This window comes from Pipistrellus kuhlii, unplaced genomic scaffold, assembly GCF_014108245.1.
Source record: "Pipistrellus kuhlii isolate mPipKuh1 unplaced genomic scaffold, mPipKuh1.p scaffold_m20_p_3, whole genome shotgun sequence".
NCBI classification, from domain to species: Eukaryota; Metazoa; Chordata; class Mammalia; order Chiroptera; family Vespertilionidae; genus Pipistrellus; species Pipistrellus kuhlii.
Window position 1 is genome coordinate 7980216 of NW_023425529.1, and position 17972 is coordinate 7998187.

Genomic DNA, 17972 nt, shown 5'->3' on the forward strand with positions numbered 1-17972 from the left:
AAAACAGCATTAACAGTTAATTTTAAAATGATTTATTAAATCAACTGATCTATTTTAAAACTAATTAGAATAGTTTGTACAGTGATTAAAAAGTGATGGGTTTATTCTTCATTATCCTGTACTTACATGTAATCTGGCTGCATCAACGGCATTTTCATATACGTCATCTAAATAAATTGGGAAGACAGCTCGATGCCAGTATAAAAAACAACAGTCGCACTGTGCTTGCACTCTACAATGTAAAGGGATAATTAATGGGACCAAAATTGAAGTAGTCCCCCAAAACTAACTCCTTACTCGTTTTTGTGTCCCCCTACACACTTAACCCAGCGTTTTTCAACCGCTGTTCCGCGGCACACTAGTGTGCCGCGAGATGTTGCCTGGTGTGCAGTAGGTGCAGACAAGACAAGAATTTTATAATTTTTCACTATTTTGTTTACTTAATATTTCATAATAAAGTAATTATAAAATACTTTCTTTGTGTTTATTTGATTCCTATTCAAGAGAATTACTTTATATATAGTCAATAGAGGCACAGAGTTAAATTTTTTAACATTTTCTAATGGTGGTGTGCCTCGTGATTTTTTTCATGAAACAAGTGTGCCTTTGCCCAAAAAAGGTTGAAAAACACTGACTTAACCCAAAGTTAGTACAGAAAAGCTACAAAATGTTTCAAATTGAACAAAGGTAAAAAAATACTCTAATACTGGCAGTTTCAGAATTCTACACACATGCTTTATCTTTAAAAAATATGTGAAATACAATATAATTTTTAAATGGAAGATTTTAAAATACATTTTCAATGTCATCTTATGTCTACACTTACAATACTTGAATCACATGCACCTTTTACCTGCCTCAAAACTGAACAGCAAAGCCTTTTTAAAAACTGTGGCCAAAAGAAAAACAGAAACTAGTGATAGTTAATATGTCTACAATATTTGCAACTGACCAGTTCATACCTTATGGGGCAACAAAATGATCATTAAATATCTTATAAAGTAACCAATTCAGTATTTTTTCCTGCCAGAAGCCAGTTCCAGCATGTCATAATTGCAAGAGTTTCATCGAAAGGTTGATGGAACTTGGGGACTCAACAAGGGCTGAGACACATATTTTATCACCAGTTGGGAATGGCTAAAGGCATTTCCCCAAACCTGAAAAGGATGATTGCTTGCTGCCAAAGCTAAGAGCATCTTAATCTACATGTTATTGCCTCCTACTGGCCAAACACCTGAACAGCCGCAGGCTATTCCCCAAACTGACAATGAATTCTGTACCTAACCCTGGCCTTTGATGTGTATATTTCCATCTTGCCTTAGGACAAATTGTGTTAATAAAAAGCAAGGGGTCCTGAGATAAGGAGAACTTGGTTTCTTTAGCCAGGCTCCTCTAACCCCCAAAATGCCTTTCAAAATTATGTTAGTCTCTGGACTCTTATTTATTTTACACACAGCCCCTTCTAGATGCTGGATCAAGACCACCAGTGTTACAGAGATGGAATGTTAAATGCCACTAACTACAAAAATTTCTGCTTCTCAGAATAAAACTATTGTTGTAAATATGAACATTAAATGGAAATTGTGCTATAACCTTAATATGGCTGGGAATTAAAATTCAAAAGACTTTTCCCTTACTCTTTAGTTAAAAATAAATAAATCAAGCCACAGGAATTAAAAAATAAGCCTTCCCAAAATTAGTAACTGGCTACCAACAATGCAATTCAAATTCAGATCTCAAAATAAAATTACAGAAGACTATTTGACATGGATCTCTAAGCCTCTCACAAACAGATGAAGCCTTATGAAAAAGCAACTATTTTAAACGTCCACTATAGGTACCCATCACAACAATCACAATGAGCACCAGGGTCCTCCAAATGCTCTCACAGCTACAACATGTGGTCTCCTGTGAGTTCTTCCAGGAGCTATACCCTTACTATAGGACAAAGCTAAGGAAATATGATCCCTGGTAACAGTCTAATTCTAGTTATGCTCAAGAAATTGCAAAGAGGAACTAATGGTCTATCTGGGTTACATTTCTCCTCTTGATATGCTAAAAAGACAATTGATGTTTCATTAGCCCCACCATTTTTTCTTTTAAGATTTTTATAATTGACTAGTAGCCCAGTGCACGAATTTGTGCACACTGAAATTAGAAGAAACATTTTATTTTATTTTATTTTATTATTATTTTTTTTTAAATACACTCCATTGATTTTACACAGAGAGGAATTGAGAGGGACAGAGAGCCAGAAACATCGATGAGAGAGAATCATCAATCAGCTGCCTCTTGCACACCCCCCACTGGGGACGTGCCTGCAACCAAGGTACACGCCCTTGACCGGAATCGAACCCAGGACCTTTCAGTCCGCAGGCCGACGCTCTATCCACTGAGCCAAACTGGTCCCGGCAGAAGAAACATTTTAATATTGCTGTTTGCCCTTTGTCTATAAGAGGAGTCAACCAAATTCACGATTGGCAATGACAGATCAAAACACACAGGTGTGATTGGAACTAGCGAGAGAGTCAACTTAGCCTTTTATAGATACAGAAAAAATTTGCTTAATTAGATCTGCTTTCTGACTTAGCTAAATTTTTTCCAACCCAGTGAAGCACCACAACTTCTCTTTCAGGTAATTGTCAGAAACACAATAGTAAATATCAACACGAAGCAGATTATTATTGTAGATCACACAAGGAGAACAAAGAGTAAAATATTTCACTGCAGCAGCATTTGACCATATTCTGCATAGTGAGAAAACCTGAGGTCATTTTCAAGACCACCATTTCCTACTTTTTTTCAGTCGGGTCAAGCTTCTAAGCTTTCTAAACCTCCATTTTTCAGCTAATGAAAAGAAAATAGGATTCTACCGTGTTTCCTATCTACCTACTCTAGGACTTCTTTGAGGATCAAATGAGATGAGGCTTGGAAAACTCTTCCAGAAGTTTGGTTATTGTGTAAAGTGTTTGCACCTGGCTATCAAAAAGCAAGTCCCATTCCTGGACTGAAGAAACTGCAAGGAGGCTAGTCATTGCTAGGAAAAGAAAGCCAGGCATTGCTATGTGACATCATTACCCAGACAGAGATAAGGACACTTAGCACATTAGCCTTATATATATATATATATATATATATATATAGAGAGAGAGAGAGAGAGAGAGAGAGAGAGAGAGAGACAGACAGACACACACACAGTTTTTGAGAGAAAGAGAAACACAGATGTGAGTGAGAAACGATCTGCTGCCTCCAGCATGCTCCCAGTCATGTGCCCTGACCAGGAATCAAACTGGCAACTTTTTGGTGCACAGGACGACACTCAACCAACTGAGCTACACAGGCCAGGGCATTAACCCCATCTTTTGAGTATCATCATAAATCCCTACTTACCTTTCTCTAAGTTCACTGATAAGATCCAGCTTTTTCAAGACTACTTGAAGTGGAAAGAGTTCTTCATCTTTAAATGTTTTCTAAAGGAAGAGGAAAAAAGGCAGAGAAGTTGCAAAGTAAAAACAGGGTCAATGAGACGAAAACTATGAAATCTCAAAGCTCATTTTTATTACATAACTATTAGCAATACACTTACCAATTGTGTGCCAACACTGAGTGCCAAAGAAACAATAAGGCGCCTCTGCTTTGTGCTTGGTCCATTTAGAGTGTTTTCAGCCAAAACTAAAGCAGAGAGCACATCAAGACGCTGTTCGCTATATTTTTTGTCAGAAATTACTCTTTTCTTAAAGAGAAAAGAGGACATATTAGCTTTACTTCTGAGGCAATTAACAAAAATTCAAAAGGAAATCTCCTCAATAATCTTTTCCATGATTCACTTTAAGAGAGCTTCAACAATACTTTCCCTGTTGAGCGTCTCCTGACATTGTTGTGTGCTTATTTCTTATGTAACATTATTGATTAGCACTGTTAGAGACAGCAAATCTGTATCAGACATACTTTAAGATTTCCATTGTTAATTTAATAAGGAAATATTTTATTTTAAAAAGATACATCATAATTTAAAACTACATACAATATCATTTTTTAATGTGTTACTTTATTACAAGTTCAGAGAAAGATAACTCTGAGCACTCTAGTAAAAACCACAAAATACTGTGGAGATAAATAAACAAGAATATTATGTTTGAAGGAATGGAGTAACAAGCTGAACCAGAAAACACATAAAAAGCAACAGAAGAATAAATTAAACAGCTAATTATGCTGAATATATAACAACTTTCATACCTTGGCCACAGAAATGGAATTTAGAGCCTGATGTTGAAGGTGCTGTGTTATATGTGAAACTGAATCAGCCACAACCATGCTTCTCCTGTAGAACATATGCTCTATGGCCTAAAAAAGACCAGAAGTAGTCTTAAAAATTAACTTAAAACTTTTAGGCAAAATTACAGAATATTTTTATTACCTCGGGCTAGGTAAAGAACTTACGAGATGCAAAAAGCACTACCATAAAGGGTAAGACTGATAAATTTAAGTATAATACAATTAAGAATTTCTGTTCATCAAAAACCACTATAAAGAAAATAAAAAGGCAAGCCAAAGTATGAGAAAGTATTTGCCAAACACAAGAGATTAGTAGTTAGAATATTGAAGACCCCAAGTGCATGAAATATTAAAGACATGTAATTCAATATAAAACTGAACGAAAGACATGAACAGATTTTTCACAAAAGAAACAGTTAATTAAATTTTGAAAAGATACTATCATTAATAATCAGAAAACATTAAAATCATAATCAATATCATTTATATACACTAATTTGCCAAAAATAAATGTGCCTTATAATACCAATATTACTCAGTTGGGGAGCAATGGGAAGTCTAATATATTTTGGGAAGTAGCATGTAAAGTGATGTGATATAACTACTTTGGAAAATAATTCGGCATCATCTTGGAAAGTTGATCAGGTACATAACACAATCCACTCCTATATAATACCTCAGAAAAACTCTGGCACAAGTAAACCAAAAAACATATACAAAAATGACAGCAACCCAAAAATTCATCCACAGGAAAACTACACAGCAATGGAAAGGTCAGAACTACAACTATTCATCTCAGTATGGATAAGTTCAAATTCAAAATTTTGAGTAAAAAAAAAAAAAAGGAAATCTGTTTTTGTTCATCAGTTTATGTTCATCACTATATACCACAAATGAGTGAGATCATGTGATATTTATCTTTCTCTGACTGGCTTAGCATCAATCAGACCATCAAATCTCAGAGGGAAGGTAGGGGAGGGTAAGGAAAGGAGGAGATATCAACCAAAGGACTTGTATGGATGTACATAAGCCTAACCAATGGATACAGACAACAGGGGGGTGAGGGCATGAGTAAGAGGGGTTGGGGGTAGGAAAAACGAGGATAAGGACACATATGTAATACTTTGAGTTGTTTTTTATTTTTTTTATTTTTTCTTTAAAAAAGTCAAGTCAAAGAATACATGAAGAATTATTCCATTAATATAAACTTCAAAAACATATATTAACTGTACAATGAATGGTATATAGATTCATTCTTATGTGATAAACTAAAAAAACAAGGGAATGATAAGCATAAAATTCAGGACAATGGTTTCCTGAGGGGACAGGATAAGATGCAATCAAGAAAGACAACACAGGGGGCTTTGAAAATATAGATAATATTCTATTTCTTAATTGGGATGATAGTCTTTTAATATTTATTTTTAATTATGCTGATATAAACTTCTGTATTTATACTTCTTAAAAATTAAATATAGCTGATAACATTTTCTTAGAGGGAAAAAAAACTAAAAATCCAAAGGCACAATCTCAAAAAAAATCTCTATTTCCTAAGCTAACCTAAAAGGCATTACTAGCAGAAACTTACTAGTGTCTCTTAATTTCAATTTTTAAAAGAGGTTACGTAGACTCCTGCTTACAGGGGCTTTTATTTTAATTATATAGAGTAAGCTAAGAAATACTTTATCATATTTCCAGAAGTATACTCTGGTTCTAAATTTATTTGACCACTCCTATAAATAGACAGCTATTCAAATCACAAGATTACAGCACTTTCTCTAAATTACAAAATAAACAGCCACATCTTGGCTATCCTCGTGTGCATTTGAACACCACAAAATAATGGCTAATGCTCCATGGGTATTATTTTTTTAACTCATACAACATGCTTAAACTTCCACAAGTAAATCTTTACTAATACTTAGGCTATCTTTTCATTTTCCTTCTTTTCTGTCTCATTACATGTTAACTTTTAATATAGTTTCAATATATTGGCCATTCACAAAATATTAATCATGAATTTCTTTCAATGGCTAGTTCCTTTATTCAACTGAGAGATAAGTATACTTTCCCATAACTTGTTATTCTCATATAATCAGAATGTCAAATTTTAGAGAATCATCATAATTTAAGACTGAGGTCATTTCTAAATTATAATGGCAAAGTAAAATAATCTAAAACCTACCTTGAGAAGTTCAACAAGCCTGCATAATGCCTTAACTGAGGTTTTGGTCATTGGCTTTTGCATGGACATGTAGAGATTCATTGTGGTTTTAATAATATTACTAATACTGTATGCATATAAGAAGCCCTATAAAAATAAAACAGTGATTATAATCACACAAAAATATTTCATTTCTTCACAATTTCCATCTCTATGTAATAATTATTCATTAATTTACCAGTAACTAGTATTTCTAAAGTTCATTTTTTTTTTTTTTCCCACAGAGAAGGAGAGAGATAGAGAGTCAGAAACATCGATGAGAGAGAGTCATCGATCAGCTGCCTCTTGCATACCCCCTACTGGGGATATGCCCACAACCAAGGTACATGCCCTTGACTGGAATCAAACCCGGGACCTCTCAATCCCCAAGCCGACGCTCTATCCATTGAGCCAAACCGGTCTCGGCTCTAAAGTTCATTTTAAAGTCAACTCATGTGATTTCTAAATACTCTTCCCCACACAATGTTATACATTGTGGTTAAGTTTCAAGCAGCCCTTAAAAGATTTTTAATCTAACACATGCCAGAAGTTTAGTACTGTTGAAATTATAGTGTATAATCACAGTTAAAAGAATCCTTACATTAAAAAAAAAAATACTTTCAGGAAAATTCTTAGAATGTCAAGAAGATACCACTTCACCGTACCTTATCTGCCACACAAGAAGATAAAGACTCCTTCTGATTTTTCACAATCTTGGGTCTTATTCATTTCCCATTAGGAAATGGAACTGGTCATATCTATTGATTTATATCCTGAATTTGTGGTAACTTATGTATTTGGAATGTCCTACTATAAGACTGATGAATGTAAAAAATTAATTTCAGAGAATCATTATGCCTTAATCGTTTTAAAAAATAAACTGTTTTTAAAAATTAAAAAAAAAAAAAGACTTCTATCTGTCCGAGGCTTAAGACAAGAGCTGAGGACTCTCCAGAACTAAGAATTTCAAAATGTCCTCTGGCCAATAAAGAAATACAAATGTATTTCCCAGTTTGAAACCACTGCCCTTTCCTTTTCACCTGGCCAATACCCACAATCCACCTGCCACCATGTTCCCTGCCTACGCTGGTGCTAATCAGGACTTTCTCTCCTCCCAGCCCAGTAAGAACAAACTCTTGCCTACCCTTCTATTCATGAAGGAAGCACATGGGTCTTTTGAGGCTTAGAAAAAAAAAAAAAAAAAAAAAAGTGCTTATAAATCCTGGGAAACAGTAGGGCATAAGAAAATGGGACAAATATCATTTACATTTAGACCCAAAAAGGACACAGAAATAATAATGGAGTCTCTTTGACATAAAGGACCAAAAAAGATACACTTACAAGTCAGAGATGAACCTAAACTAGGCCATGTCCAAGGAGCTTGGCTGAAGCTGCATGCCAGTGATTCTGAACCTCTGTCTCCTGCCCTACCATATGTGAGAGATCAAGTATTCTCCCATCAGTAACAGTGGCTCACTAAAGGAGTGACTCTCAATGTTGGGTGGGGGCTTCACTGAACCAATAAATAGCTATGTGGTAAAAGGATGTGCTAAATTAAGAGAACTCCATATAATAAAGAAGTAATATGCAAATTAACCCTTACACCCTCACAAGATGGCTACCTACGACCAGGCCGGCAGGGGGGGTTAGTGAAGGATGGCAGAGGGGGTTAGTGAGGAACGACCAAACGACTGAACAGCAGGCTGCATGGGACAACCAGGCTGGCTGAGGGGTGCAGTTGGGAGTGACCAGGCCAGCAGGGGGGGCAGTTGGGGGCGACCAGGCTGGCAGGGGGGCCAGTAAGGGGTGATCAGGCAGGCAGTCAGGTGAGCAATCAGAAGCCAGCAGTCCAAGATTGAAAAATATCTTCAGGTGAGTATTAACAACTGCCGATTTTCGCCTGATCCCTGGGATCAGGGCCTAAACTGGCAGTGGAAGTTTCCTGGTGGGTCCCAGATTAGAGAGGGTGCAGGCTGGGCTGAGGGGACACCCCCTTCCATGCACAAATTTTGTGCACCGTGCCTCTAGTTAAGAAATGAGAGGCCTAAGAAAGTTGGCAATAAGACCAAAGCTTAGGGATTCATTCAGGAAAGAGCCATAACCTTTCCTTGTCAGCTATAAGACTATAACACCAGACTCTGCCCTAGAGCAACAGTGGAAAAGGTTAAAAGGCAGAAACAAGAAACAGCAAAAGCATAATTCTAAGGCAGAGAGAAAAAGGAGGGGCTATCTTTTTGGGGGTAAACAGAATACAGAATTCTCATGAGCTGTATCACACCACTCCCAGATGGTTAATAATTTGTGAAGGATCTATTCTATACACACACACACACACACACACACACACACACACCCAGCAACCAGAACAGCAGAATGACCAGAACGACCAGTGGCTATGATGTGCACTCTGGCAGCTAACCAGCCTGATCCAGGCCCTGATAGGGCCCCAACACCCCAAATGGGGGCGGGGTTGGCCAGCCAACTGCTGAGCCCCTCCACCCCCTCACTGGCCTGGCCTGATGGGCCCCCATCAGGATAGGCCAGCCAGACCCCACACGAATTCATGAAACTGGCCTCTAGTGTGTGTGTGTGTGTGTGTGTGTGTGTGTGTGTGTGTGTGTATATATATATATATATATATATATATATATATATATATATATATAAAGGATGTACAGTATTTTAAAAGTCTAAATGGGGAGGGAGATGTCTTGGGTCTGGTTTCTGTAAAAATCCAGGAAAAACATTTTTTAAAAACTTCTTGGAAGGCATTAAAGCTATCAAGAAAATAAGAATATAAGACCAAAATCTGGGAGAATAAAGTGAGATAAAATACGGAAATTATTTTAGTACTGCTAAAATCAATAAAAAGATAAATAGGAAACCCTCATATATTTAGAAATTAACAAATCTCTTTCCGAATAAGCCAGAGGTCAAAAAGGGAATCACAGCTCTAGCCGGTTTGGCTCGGTAGCACTGGCCCACAGACTGAAGGGCCCCGGGTTCAATTCCAAACAAGGGCATGTACCTAAGCTTGCAGGCTTGATCCCTGGCCCTGGCTGGGTCTCATGTGGGAAGCAACCAATTGATGTGTCTCTCTTTCTGTCTCTCCCCTCCCTTCAACTGTCTCTAAAAATCAATGGAAAAATATCTTCAGGTGAGTATTAACAACAACAAATCACAATAAAAAAGTTGAAATATTTTGAACTAAAGGATAATGTAAACACATACACTGAAACATATATACAGCAAAAAAAGTCACACTTTAAAGAAAATGTAAAGATTGAAATGCATACATTAGAAAATCTAGATTAATAAATTACAAAATAAATTAGTTAAACAGATCAAATGTAACCTAATCTATTTCAATTTAAAAAAACACACACACAAACGTATCCTCTCCTTTCCAATTTTTTTGAAGTGTAACTTCTGTGCATTACATTAACAAATAAATGAGACCCAAAATATTCCAAGTAAAAGGATGCAGCTACCTGTATAAAAACATTACATCTACTGGTGAGGTCTTCAGCAAATTTATCCATTCTCTGCTCTTTAGATAAAATAGATTCCATTTTCATCATCCATGAGCTCACAAAGACGTAGTAAGACTGTACATCTCTAACAAAGGAAAATATTGGGGTTACTCAGCATAGAAAATAAAATTTACTTCCATTTCTTCATATTGGTTGTAATATTTCCTTACAGCAGCCATTTCATCTTTCTGGTTTTCAAAATACAGATTAATTCATTCATTCAACAAATGTTTATTGAATGCCTATACAAGCCTATCCTAATAACAAAAATCAGCAATAAAGAAAATAGGCAAAAATCCCTACCCTCATGAAGCTTATATTCTAAAAAGGTGAACTGTATAATAAAGAAATCAATAATTAAACTCTCTAAAATGTCAAATGAGATGTGCTATAGAAAATATACAACTGTGAAACAGATAGGGACTGGGATAGTGGGTACAATTTTAAATACAGTGATCAAAGAGGGTCCATTGAAAAGGTGATTTTAAGGAAGATTTGAAGATGAATGGGTAATCCATGCAAATATATAAAAGAAAATTCTAGTGAAGTAACCAATGCAAAACATGTTAAAACAGGAAGTGTGTCTGGCATGTTCAAATAATGCCAAAGAAGTCAGTGGAGCACAGAGAGCCTGAATGAAAAGAAAAGGAGATCAGAGAGGTACAGGGTGGGGCTTGGGGGAGCAGGAAGAGTGGAGAGTGGAGCAGGCCTTATAAAGAGTGAGGACTTCAGTGAAAACTCACCAAAGGATCTGAGCAGAGTGACTTAACTTTGAAGAGAATCAATACACATTGGCTGATTTGTTAAAAGAAAACTATAAAGGGAATGGTGATAAAAGCAGGAAAACCACTTAGGATGCTACTGTGATAATGCAGAAGGGGATGGCAGCTTGAATCAGAATGGGAGTGGAAATGGTCAGAATCTATACTAATAAAAGGGTAAAATGCATATAGAGCCTCTTCAGTGAGTCTTCAGAGAGCATGGCTCTCAGATCTTCTGACTTCCTGTTCAGCTTCATCCAAGAATGCTGCAGTATGTGACCCTCTTAAAATGTGGCACCACCAAACTACAACTATGATCTGATCAATTAAGAATTTCGATGGAACTACTAATTCCTGTGGTCCAGATATTATAACTACTACTTACCATAACCTGAGTATAGTTACTAATGTATTCTAAGTATGTATTGGCATTTTTAGCAACTGAATCAAACTGTTAAAGAATATTAAGCCTCTGATAACTAAAACATTCACATTTTTTTTAATAACTGCTACTAAAGTTGATCCCTGTCTCCCCATCTTATTGAATTCATCTCTTTAATCTAAATTCCAAATTAGGTCTTTTTCCCTTCTCAACTGTTTCACAATGTATTAGAGCTCTGAAGACTCTGCCATTAGTAGTCCTGTCTGAATTGAGTTGCTATCATTTTCCACTGCCTTAATCACAGATTATGGGAGTACTAAGAGATGCTTTACATGATCTTCTAAATTTGATATACTCCTCCTTTCCCCATTGTACAGCACTGGCCCAATTTTTCCTCAATAGTCAAGCTCATCAGAAATTCAAGATCAACAAAAAGTGTGTAAGTATCCCTATTATCTTATAAACATGTCACAGAAAGAAGCTGTGTCTAACACATGGGCAGGTGGCAGAGTTCTATGTCACTTCACTTAAAATCTCCACCCAGGTCAGCATGGGATTTTAGCACTTGTGCTCAAGCAAGAATGTGCAGTAAATTTAATTGTTGATGCTGGATGATGAAAACACCAGAGTGCTTTATAATATTCTATTTTGTGTATATTGAAAATTTATAAAATTAAAAATAAGAGGTAAATACACAAGAAACTAAAAGTTTAAAGCATTCTTTTAGGGAAGACTAAGATATAGGGGGCTACCAGGCCCGGAGCAGCGGTTGCCAGGCTGGGAGCGGCCAGGCCCGGAGCAGCGGCTGCCAGGCTGGGAGCGGCCAGGCCCGGAGCAGCGTCTGCCAGGCTGGGAACGGCCAGGCCCGGAGCAGCAGCTGCCAGGCTGGGAGCGGCCAGGCCCAGAGCAGCCGGGTCTGGTGCGGCCAGGCCCGGAGCAGCAGCTGCCAGGCTGGGAGCGGCCAGACCCGGAGCAGCCGGGTCAGGTGTGGCCAGGCCCGGAGCAGCGGCTGCCCGGCTGGGAGCAGCCAGGCCCGGAGCAGCAGCAGCCAAGTCCAGAGCAACTAGGTCAGGAGTGGCAGTGACCAGACCTGGAGCAGCTGGTTGTGGAACAAACCAGAGCAACAGAGGCCAGGCCCGGAACACCTCGCTCCTCGCCTGCCCCTGCCCCACGGCTGCCTCTCAGACATGGCTGGAAACTTTTGCGGGAACTTGAGGGTCTGCTGAATCAAGTGATGAAGGCTTAGATCTGGATGTGTTGAGTTAGTATAGCACTGGGGTGTTGATCTGTGAGTGCCTTGAGTGGGGCCTGGATGAGGCTGGTTGACCTATTTGGAAATGTCTTTTGTGTGAAGTGTTATCATTAGGCATGTGGAGGTATTATTGATATGAGAAAATGCTAAGTATTAATAACTGATTTACTATCTGAAAAGGGATTTACTATCAGGGAAAGGGAGGGAGGAAGAGACTGAACATAAACTGTGCACCTATGGATGAGGACAATGGGGGATACAGAGGGGGCGGAGGGTGGGGTGGGAACCTGGTGGAGGGGGGAAGAAATGAGGAACCTTTGTAATAATATGAACAATAAAGATTGATTTAAAAAAAAAAAAAAGATACAGGGGCTAATTGTTTTTCCCCTTAAACCTTTAGTTTTAAACTTTTTAAATATGTACAGACATTACTTTAATAAGGAAAAGGAGTGTATCAAATTAAAGTCGACGCCTCCAAAAATCATCATTGAATCATGGACATAGAATATTTTAATGTCATCAAATGACATATACTCTAGATTGCACTTTAAACAAAAACTATTTAATGATCTGATAAAAAGTATGTGTACATATATATGTACACATGTATATACATGTATATATATATACATTTATACAAACACTTGTAACTCCAAAAAGCATAATTTGCCTAAATCTTAAAACTGACTTTAAGCCTAAAACCAAACTAAACAAACAAACAAAAAAACCTCCTATAAACTGCCCAACCTTTTCTCTGATAATGATTAAATATGTTTGATTTTATAATTGAAGTGGTTTAGATATATTTGGAATCATATAAGATTTTAAAATATAAACTAAATATTTCCATTATGGGTATACTTATTACACCTACTTGGTAAGTGATTGAGCTTTCTGCTGTAGGAAAGTATCTCTGTGTATTTTAATGGCTTGAAGACTTTTTCTATCTAGAAGTTTGGCAGCTGCTGGTATTTTCTGGATCAAAAAATTATCAGGAAACCAAATAATATTAGCAGTTAAAGTGATGGCTGGTACCTGAAATAGTAAGTATAAGGGAAAACAAATCATTAAGTGCAGTCTAAACAAGTTATTTAATAGTTCTACAATACACAATGAAAGATAATTATTTATTTTAAGGAAAAGTAACCATGAAAAATACTCATTAATACATTATGAAACAACTTATCTTACTATGGTACAGAGTTAAGACGTTCCTATATCTGGTACAGAGCATGACAAGGATTTTATCCTGCCTAAATATTAAACAACACACATATATACACACATACACACATTCTCTTTGATTTTAAGATGAATATATGCAAAAAAAAACAAATAGAAATCTTCATGATCTTCACTTTCACTCTATATTAGAAAAATATAAAACAAATAGGCAAGATGGTTGGGTTCTCATGGTCACATATTACTTGATTCTTAACATAAACTAAATTTTCAGATTTTAAGTCAGGTGCCACATCATGGAAATAACAAAGATACAAAAAAAAAAATTTATTTTTGATTCAATAATGAAAATGAGTGGCAACAAGAGGAAGAGAAAGAGGGTAGAAGGGCCCAATTTGGGGAAGGGAGGGAGGAGTGGGACATCTGTAATGCTTTCATCAATAAAAATAAAATTTAAAAATAAATAAAACAAAGAGCAAATGTAAAAGAGAGAAAATAGTTGTAACAGTAAGTTAATGTGTAGAAGAAAATGTGGAATAAAACCACTAATATATATTTATATTAAGTGGAATTATAAGTTATTTTCATTTACTATGTTACTTATTTCTGGAATGCTTGGAGATTTTAAATGAATATGTAAACAGAAATAGAATACATTTTAAAATATCCACTCTTATCCAAAATCTTTTTAATCTACTCAAATTGAAAAAAATAAAAGTTCCAAGTTCTTACCTTCTTACAAATGTCCAATAATGACTTATAAAACTTTTTATCAATAGTTCGAAAAATTTGAAAATGTAGTACAAACAGTCCACAAATTCCAATATACTTGTCTCTCTGGTCAATTTCAGAAGGCTCTCCTTATAAAATGATAACATGAGAGAAAAACAGAAAAACTATATTTAAAATCTACTTTCAAGAAAGTTCAACCTTTATAAACAAAAAAACAAAAAATGCACTTTACATTACCAAGTCTGGCTTCAACATTTGCAAAAATTGAGCGAATACTATGTGCAAATTCTTCTGCAAAAGTGCTATTTTTTGACACAGATACTCCTCCATTGAGAGAATCAAACTGCTGCTCTATACAGGCCTAGAGAAGAAGCATTAAAGAAAAGTTTACTCTTAATAATAAGTTATTAAACAGATTAAATACCCTGTGTGCAAAAAACATATATATTAATCTTTTTAATTTTACAAACACTGAAGTTCAGGTTTTTACTTTAATCTAGTATCTAAATCCTTCTGAATGCAAAATTCACCTGTACAATCTCACACACCCTGGAGCCCTCCCTCGGTCCCTCCTCAGCCCCAATCACCCCGACTGGGACTGGGTGAGACAAAGCCTTCCCAGCCGGCCAGCCCTGATCGGGATTGGGTGAGACGGCCCCCATCGGCACAATTGCGCCTGGGCAAGATGAGTCAAACAGGCCCTGGAGCCCTCCCTTGGTCCCTTCCAGGCCCCAATCATGCATCGGTGGGGTCCCTCGGCCTGGCCTGCACTCTCTAGCAATCCGGGACCCCTCGGGGAATGTTGGAGAGTAGATTTCGGCCCGATCCCTACAGACTAGGCCGAGGGACCCCACTGATGCACAAATCTGTGCACTGGGCCTCTAGTCCTATAATATAAGCCCATTTATTCTACTCTAATTCAGCTCTCATACCTGAAATATCATTCCATCAAGTAACTGCCCTTCTAGCTTCAGCAAGAACTTTTCAAATGGCTTTAGTTTTTCTTCCTGAATTCCAAATTTTGAAGGATTGTGATGGACAGATTTCAGTAACCTTGTGGAAAGTCAGAAGACCATAAGTTTGCCTAATAAATTTTTAAATTAAAATTTTTTCCAGAAATCAAAATTTTATATTTTATTTCTCTTTTGGTTGTATACATTTGAAAATCTGAACCAAAAAACATCCCAATACATTTATTTTTTAATCATGCTTTTTTTTATATTATCTTAAATTAAGACATCTGGTGTTCTCTAGATACCAGACATTTAGTAATACTAATAGATGGAATAAAATAAAATGTCTTGACTTAAAAAAAAATCCTGGAAGTATACAATGAAATAAAACCAAACTCAGGAAAAACAACTGTCACTTACATAGAACCCAAGGGAAAAATAATATGAGTCCTAAGGTAGTCAAGACTTAGGATGCCTGCCTGGCTGGTGTGGCTCAATTGGTTGAGCATCATCCCATGCACCGAAAGGTCGCCAGTTCAATTTCCCATCACGGCACATGCCTGGGTTTCTGGTTCCATCTATGTCAGGGCACATGCCAGAGGCAACCAATTGATATTTCTCTCTCCTCTCCCCTTCCTCTCTCTCTAAAATCAATAAAATATATTTGTTAAAAAAAGACTTAGAATGCTTTATACAAGTGTATCATACTTTCAAATAAACCCATCTGAAATTAAAGAATGGTTACTATCTTCATAAAAAACATCTGACCTGAGATCCTTCTAAATATATACCTTCAGGTCTTTTAAAGGATCTATACTATTTATATTTGTTTACTTTTACTAATACAAAGAGAATATTTTATTTTTTTTAATAAATCTTTATTGTTCATATTATTACAAATGTTCCTCATTCCCCACCCCCATTGCTCCCCTCCACCAGGTTCCTACCCCTCCCTCTGCCCTTTCCCCACCCCCCATTGTCCTCATCCATAGGTGCACAGTTTATGTTCAGTCACAAAGGGAATATTTTAATTGGCTCACCTTTTGTACATAGTCCAGTGGTCTTTTAATGTGATATGATTATCAATAATTTCATCCAGGGTAAGCAAAACTGTTAACAGTTCTCCCAAATGCTCATACATAGTCTGTCAAAAGACCTTTAATAATTACCATTTAATCACTAGTTAGAAGTTAAGGTTCATGTGGATTTTTAAAGTTCAACACATTTTAGCTACTTATTAAATTAGTTAAAGCAGTGGGTAAACCAGTTTTACTAAGCTACAGATGAAACTACAGATCCTCAGATGGAATAATTAGCTTTAAATATATAAACATTTTGCCCAATATCTCATCCTTAACTGTGGTATCATAGATTTGTTTCAATCTCCACTCAATTTGAAGAACTTACTCTGGGCTACTACTGGGAAAAACCAGGAGTTACACTAATGGTGGGTCAGTGATGCCTCATCAGCTTCACAAATGAAAGAGAACAAATTCAAGAAATAATCCTTTAAGAGTCTTGCTATACTTGTACTCTCCGATCATACAAACTCCAAAGTAAAATACAGTAAAAAGTAGTTTTACAGATCAAGTTAAATTACTTTTACCTGAAAATGAACTCCAGTTGTCTCTATAATTTTGGGTGCAACCCTATAATAAAATACACTGAAGTTAAAAAAATATGTCCTTTTTTGTCATAGTTCATTTTTATTTTAAGGAAAAGATACAGCAGCAAAAGCTCTTTGGATTTTAATATAAACTTATCTTTATTTAGACTTTAGTCCATAAAATTTAAGAGATCCAAGAAATTACTACCTTTTCTACTTTACCAAGAAGGAACTAACTTACTTATACATAAAGAGTCTGGGCTATACCCATCTCAGTGGGTAGGGATATGACAATATGTGGTCCATGTATAATCTTAGTCATTTAAACCAAGCCTAAGAGAGAGAGAGAGAAATAACAAAACTGATATTCATTTCTTTCTAAACTATTAGAATTCCCCAATTCCCAACATGTTATCCTACCAAACTGGCACTGAGGAATTAGTCTTCTATTCAGACAGATTTATTTCTGAGTTGTTATCCCTACTGAAAAAACAGTACATACAAGGATTACATCAAAATCAGAAGTCCCAGAATAATTCAATTTTACTTCCTACAATTTACTCAACAATAAATAATTTGAAGCAGTACTTATAGCCCTGATTGGTATAGCTCAGTTGGTAGGATATCATCCCATGCACCAAAAAGTTGCCAGTTAGATTCTTGGTCAGGGCACATGCCTGGGTTGTGGGCTCTATGCCCAGCAGAGGGCAGGCAGGAGGCACCCAGTTGATGTCTCGCTCTCACACGGACATTTCTTTCTCCCTTCCTCTCTCTCTCTAAAAGTCAACTAAAAATATGTTTTTAAAATAATGCTTGTATATCAAAGCACATATATTCCACAAGACATACTATCTTAAGATTAAACAATCAAATTTCATCTTTCTTGAGCAGGGCTGTGGCGGGGCCTTACAAACCAGGTCCTGAGTACACAGTAGGTACTGCAGGGATTGGGGAATCCACGCTCTCATTCCCCTGAGCCATGATGAGTTTCAATGAAAGGACAGAACAGAAATACCTGGCTGAGGGGAAACATGAGAATGAAAAACAGCTAACACTGTCTTGCAGTTTATACAAGAGAGCTAGGATGTAGCAC

General features: G+C 36.6%; 1 protein-coding gene across 10 annotated transcripts in view; it reads right to left on the reverse strand.

Moving 5' to 3' along the window:
• The window catches only part of WASHC4 (WASH complex subunit 4), a 53416-nt gene that overhangs the window by 24601 nt on the left and 10843 nt on the right, over nt 1-17972 (reverse strand). For 6 of the 10 annotated variants that reach the window (XM_036458530.2, XM_036458529.2, XM_036458532.2 and 3 more), the window contains 12 exons: nt 16880-16922; nt 16314-16417; nt 15253-15373; nt 14558-14681; nt 14321-14448; nt 13281-13441; nt 9970-10096; nt 6461-6586; nt 4237-4344; nt 3587-3733; nt 3391-3470; nt 127-232 (listed from right to left, as the gene is read on the reverse strand). In XM_036458530.2, coding sequence (XP_036314423.1) covers nt 127-232; nt 3391-3470; nt 3587-3733; nt 4237-4344; nt 6461-6586; nt 9970-10096; nt 13281-13441; nt 14321-14448; nt 14558-14681; nt 15253-15373; nt 16314-16417; nt 16880-16922 — 1375 coding nt within the window. Of the gene's footprint in view, nt 1-126; nt 233-3390; nt 3471-3586; nt 3734-4236; nt 4345-6460; nt 6587-9969; nt 10097-13280; nt 13442-14320; nt 14449-14557; nt 14682-15252; nt 15374-16313; nt 16430-16879; nt 16923-17972 lie in introns of all 10 variants that reach the window. The other 4 variants (XM_036458533.2, XM_036458531.2, XM_045587570.1 and 1 more) reach the window with 4 other exon arrangements.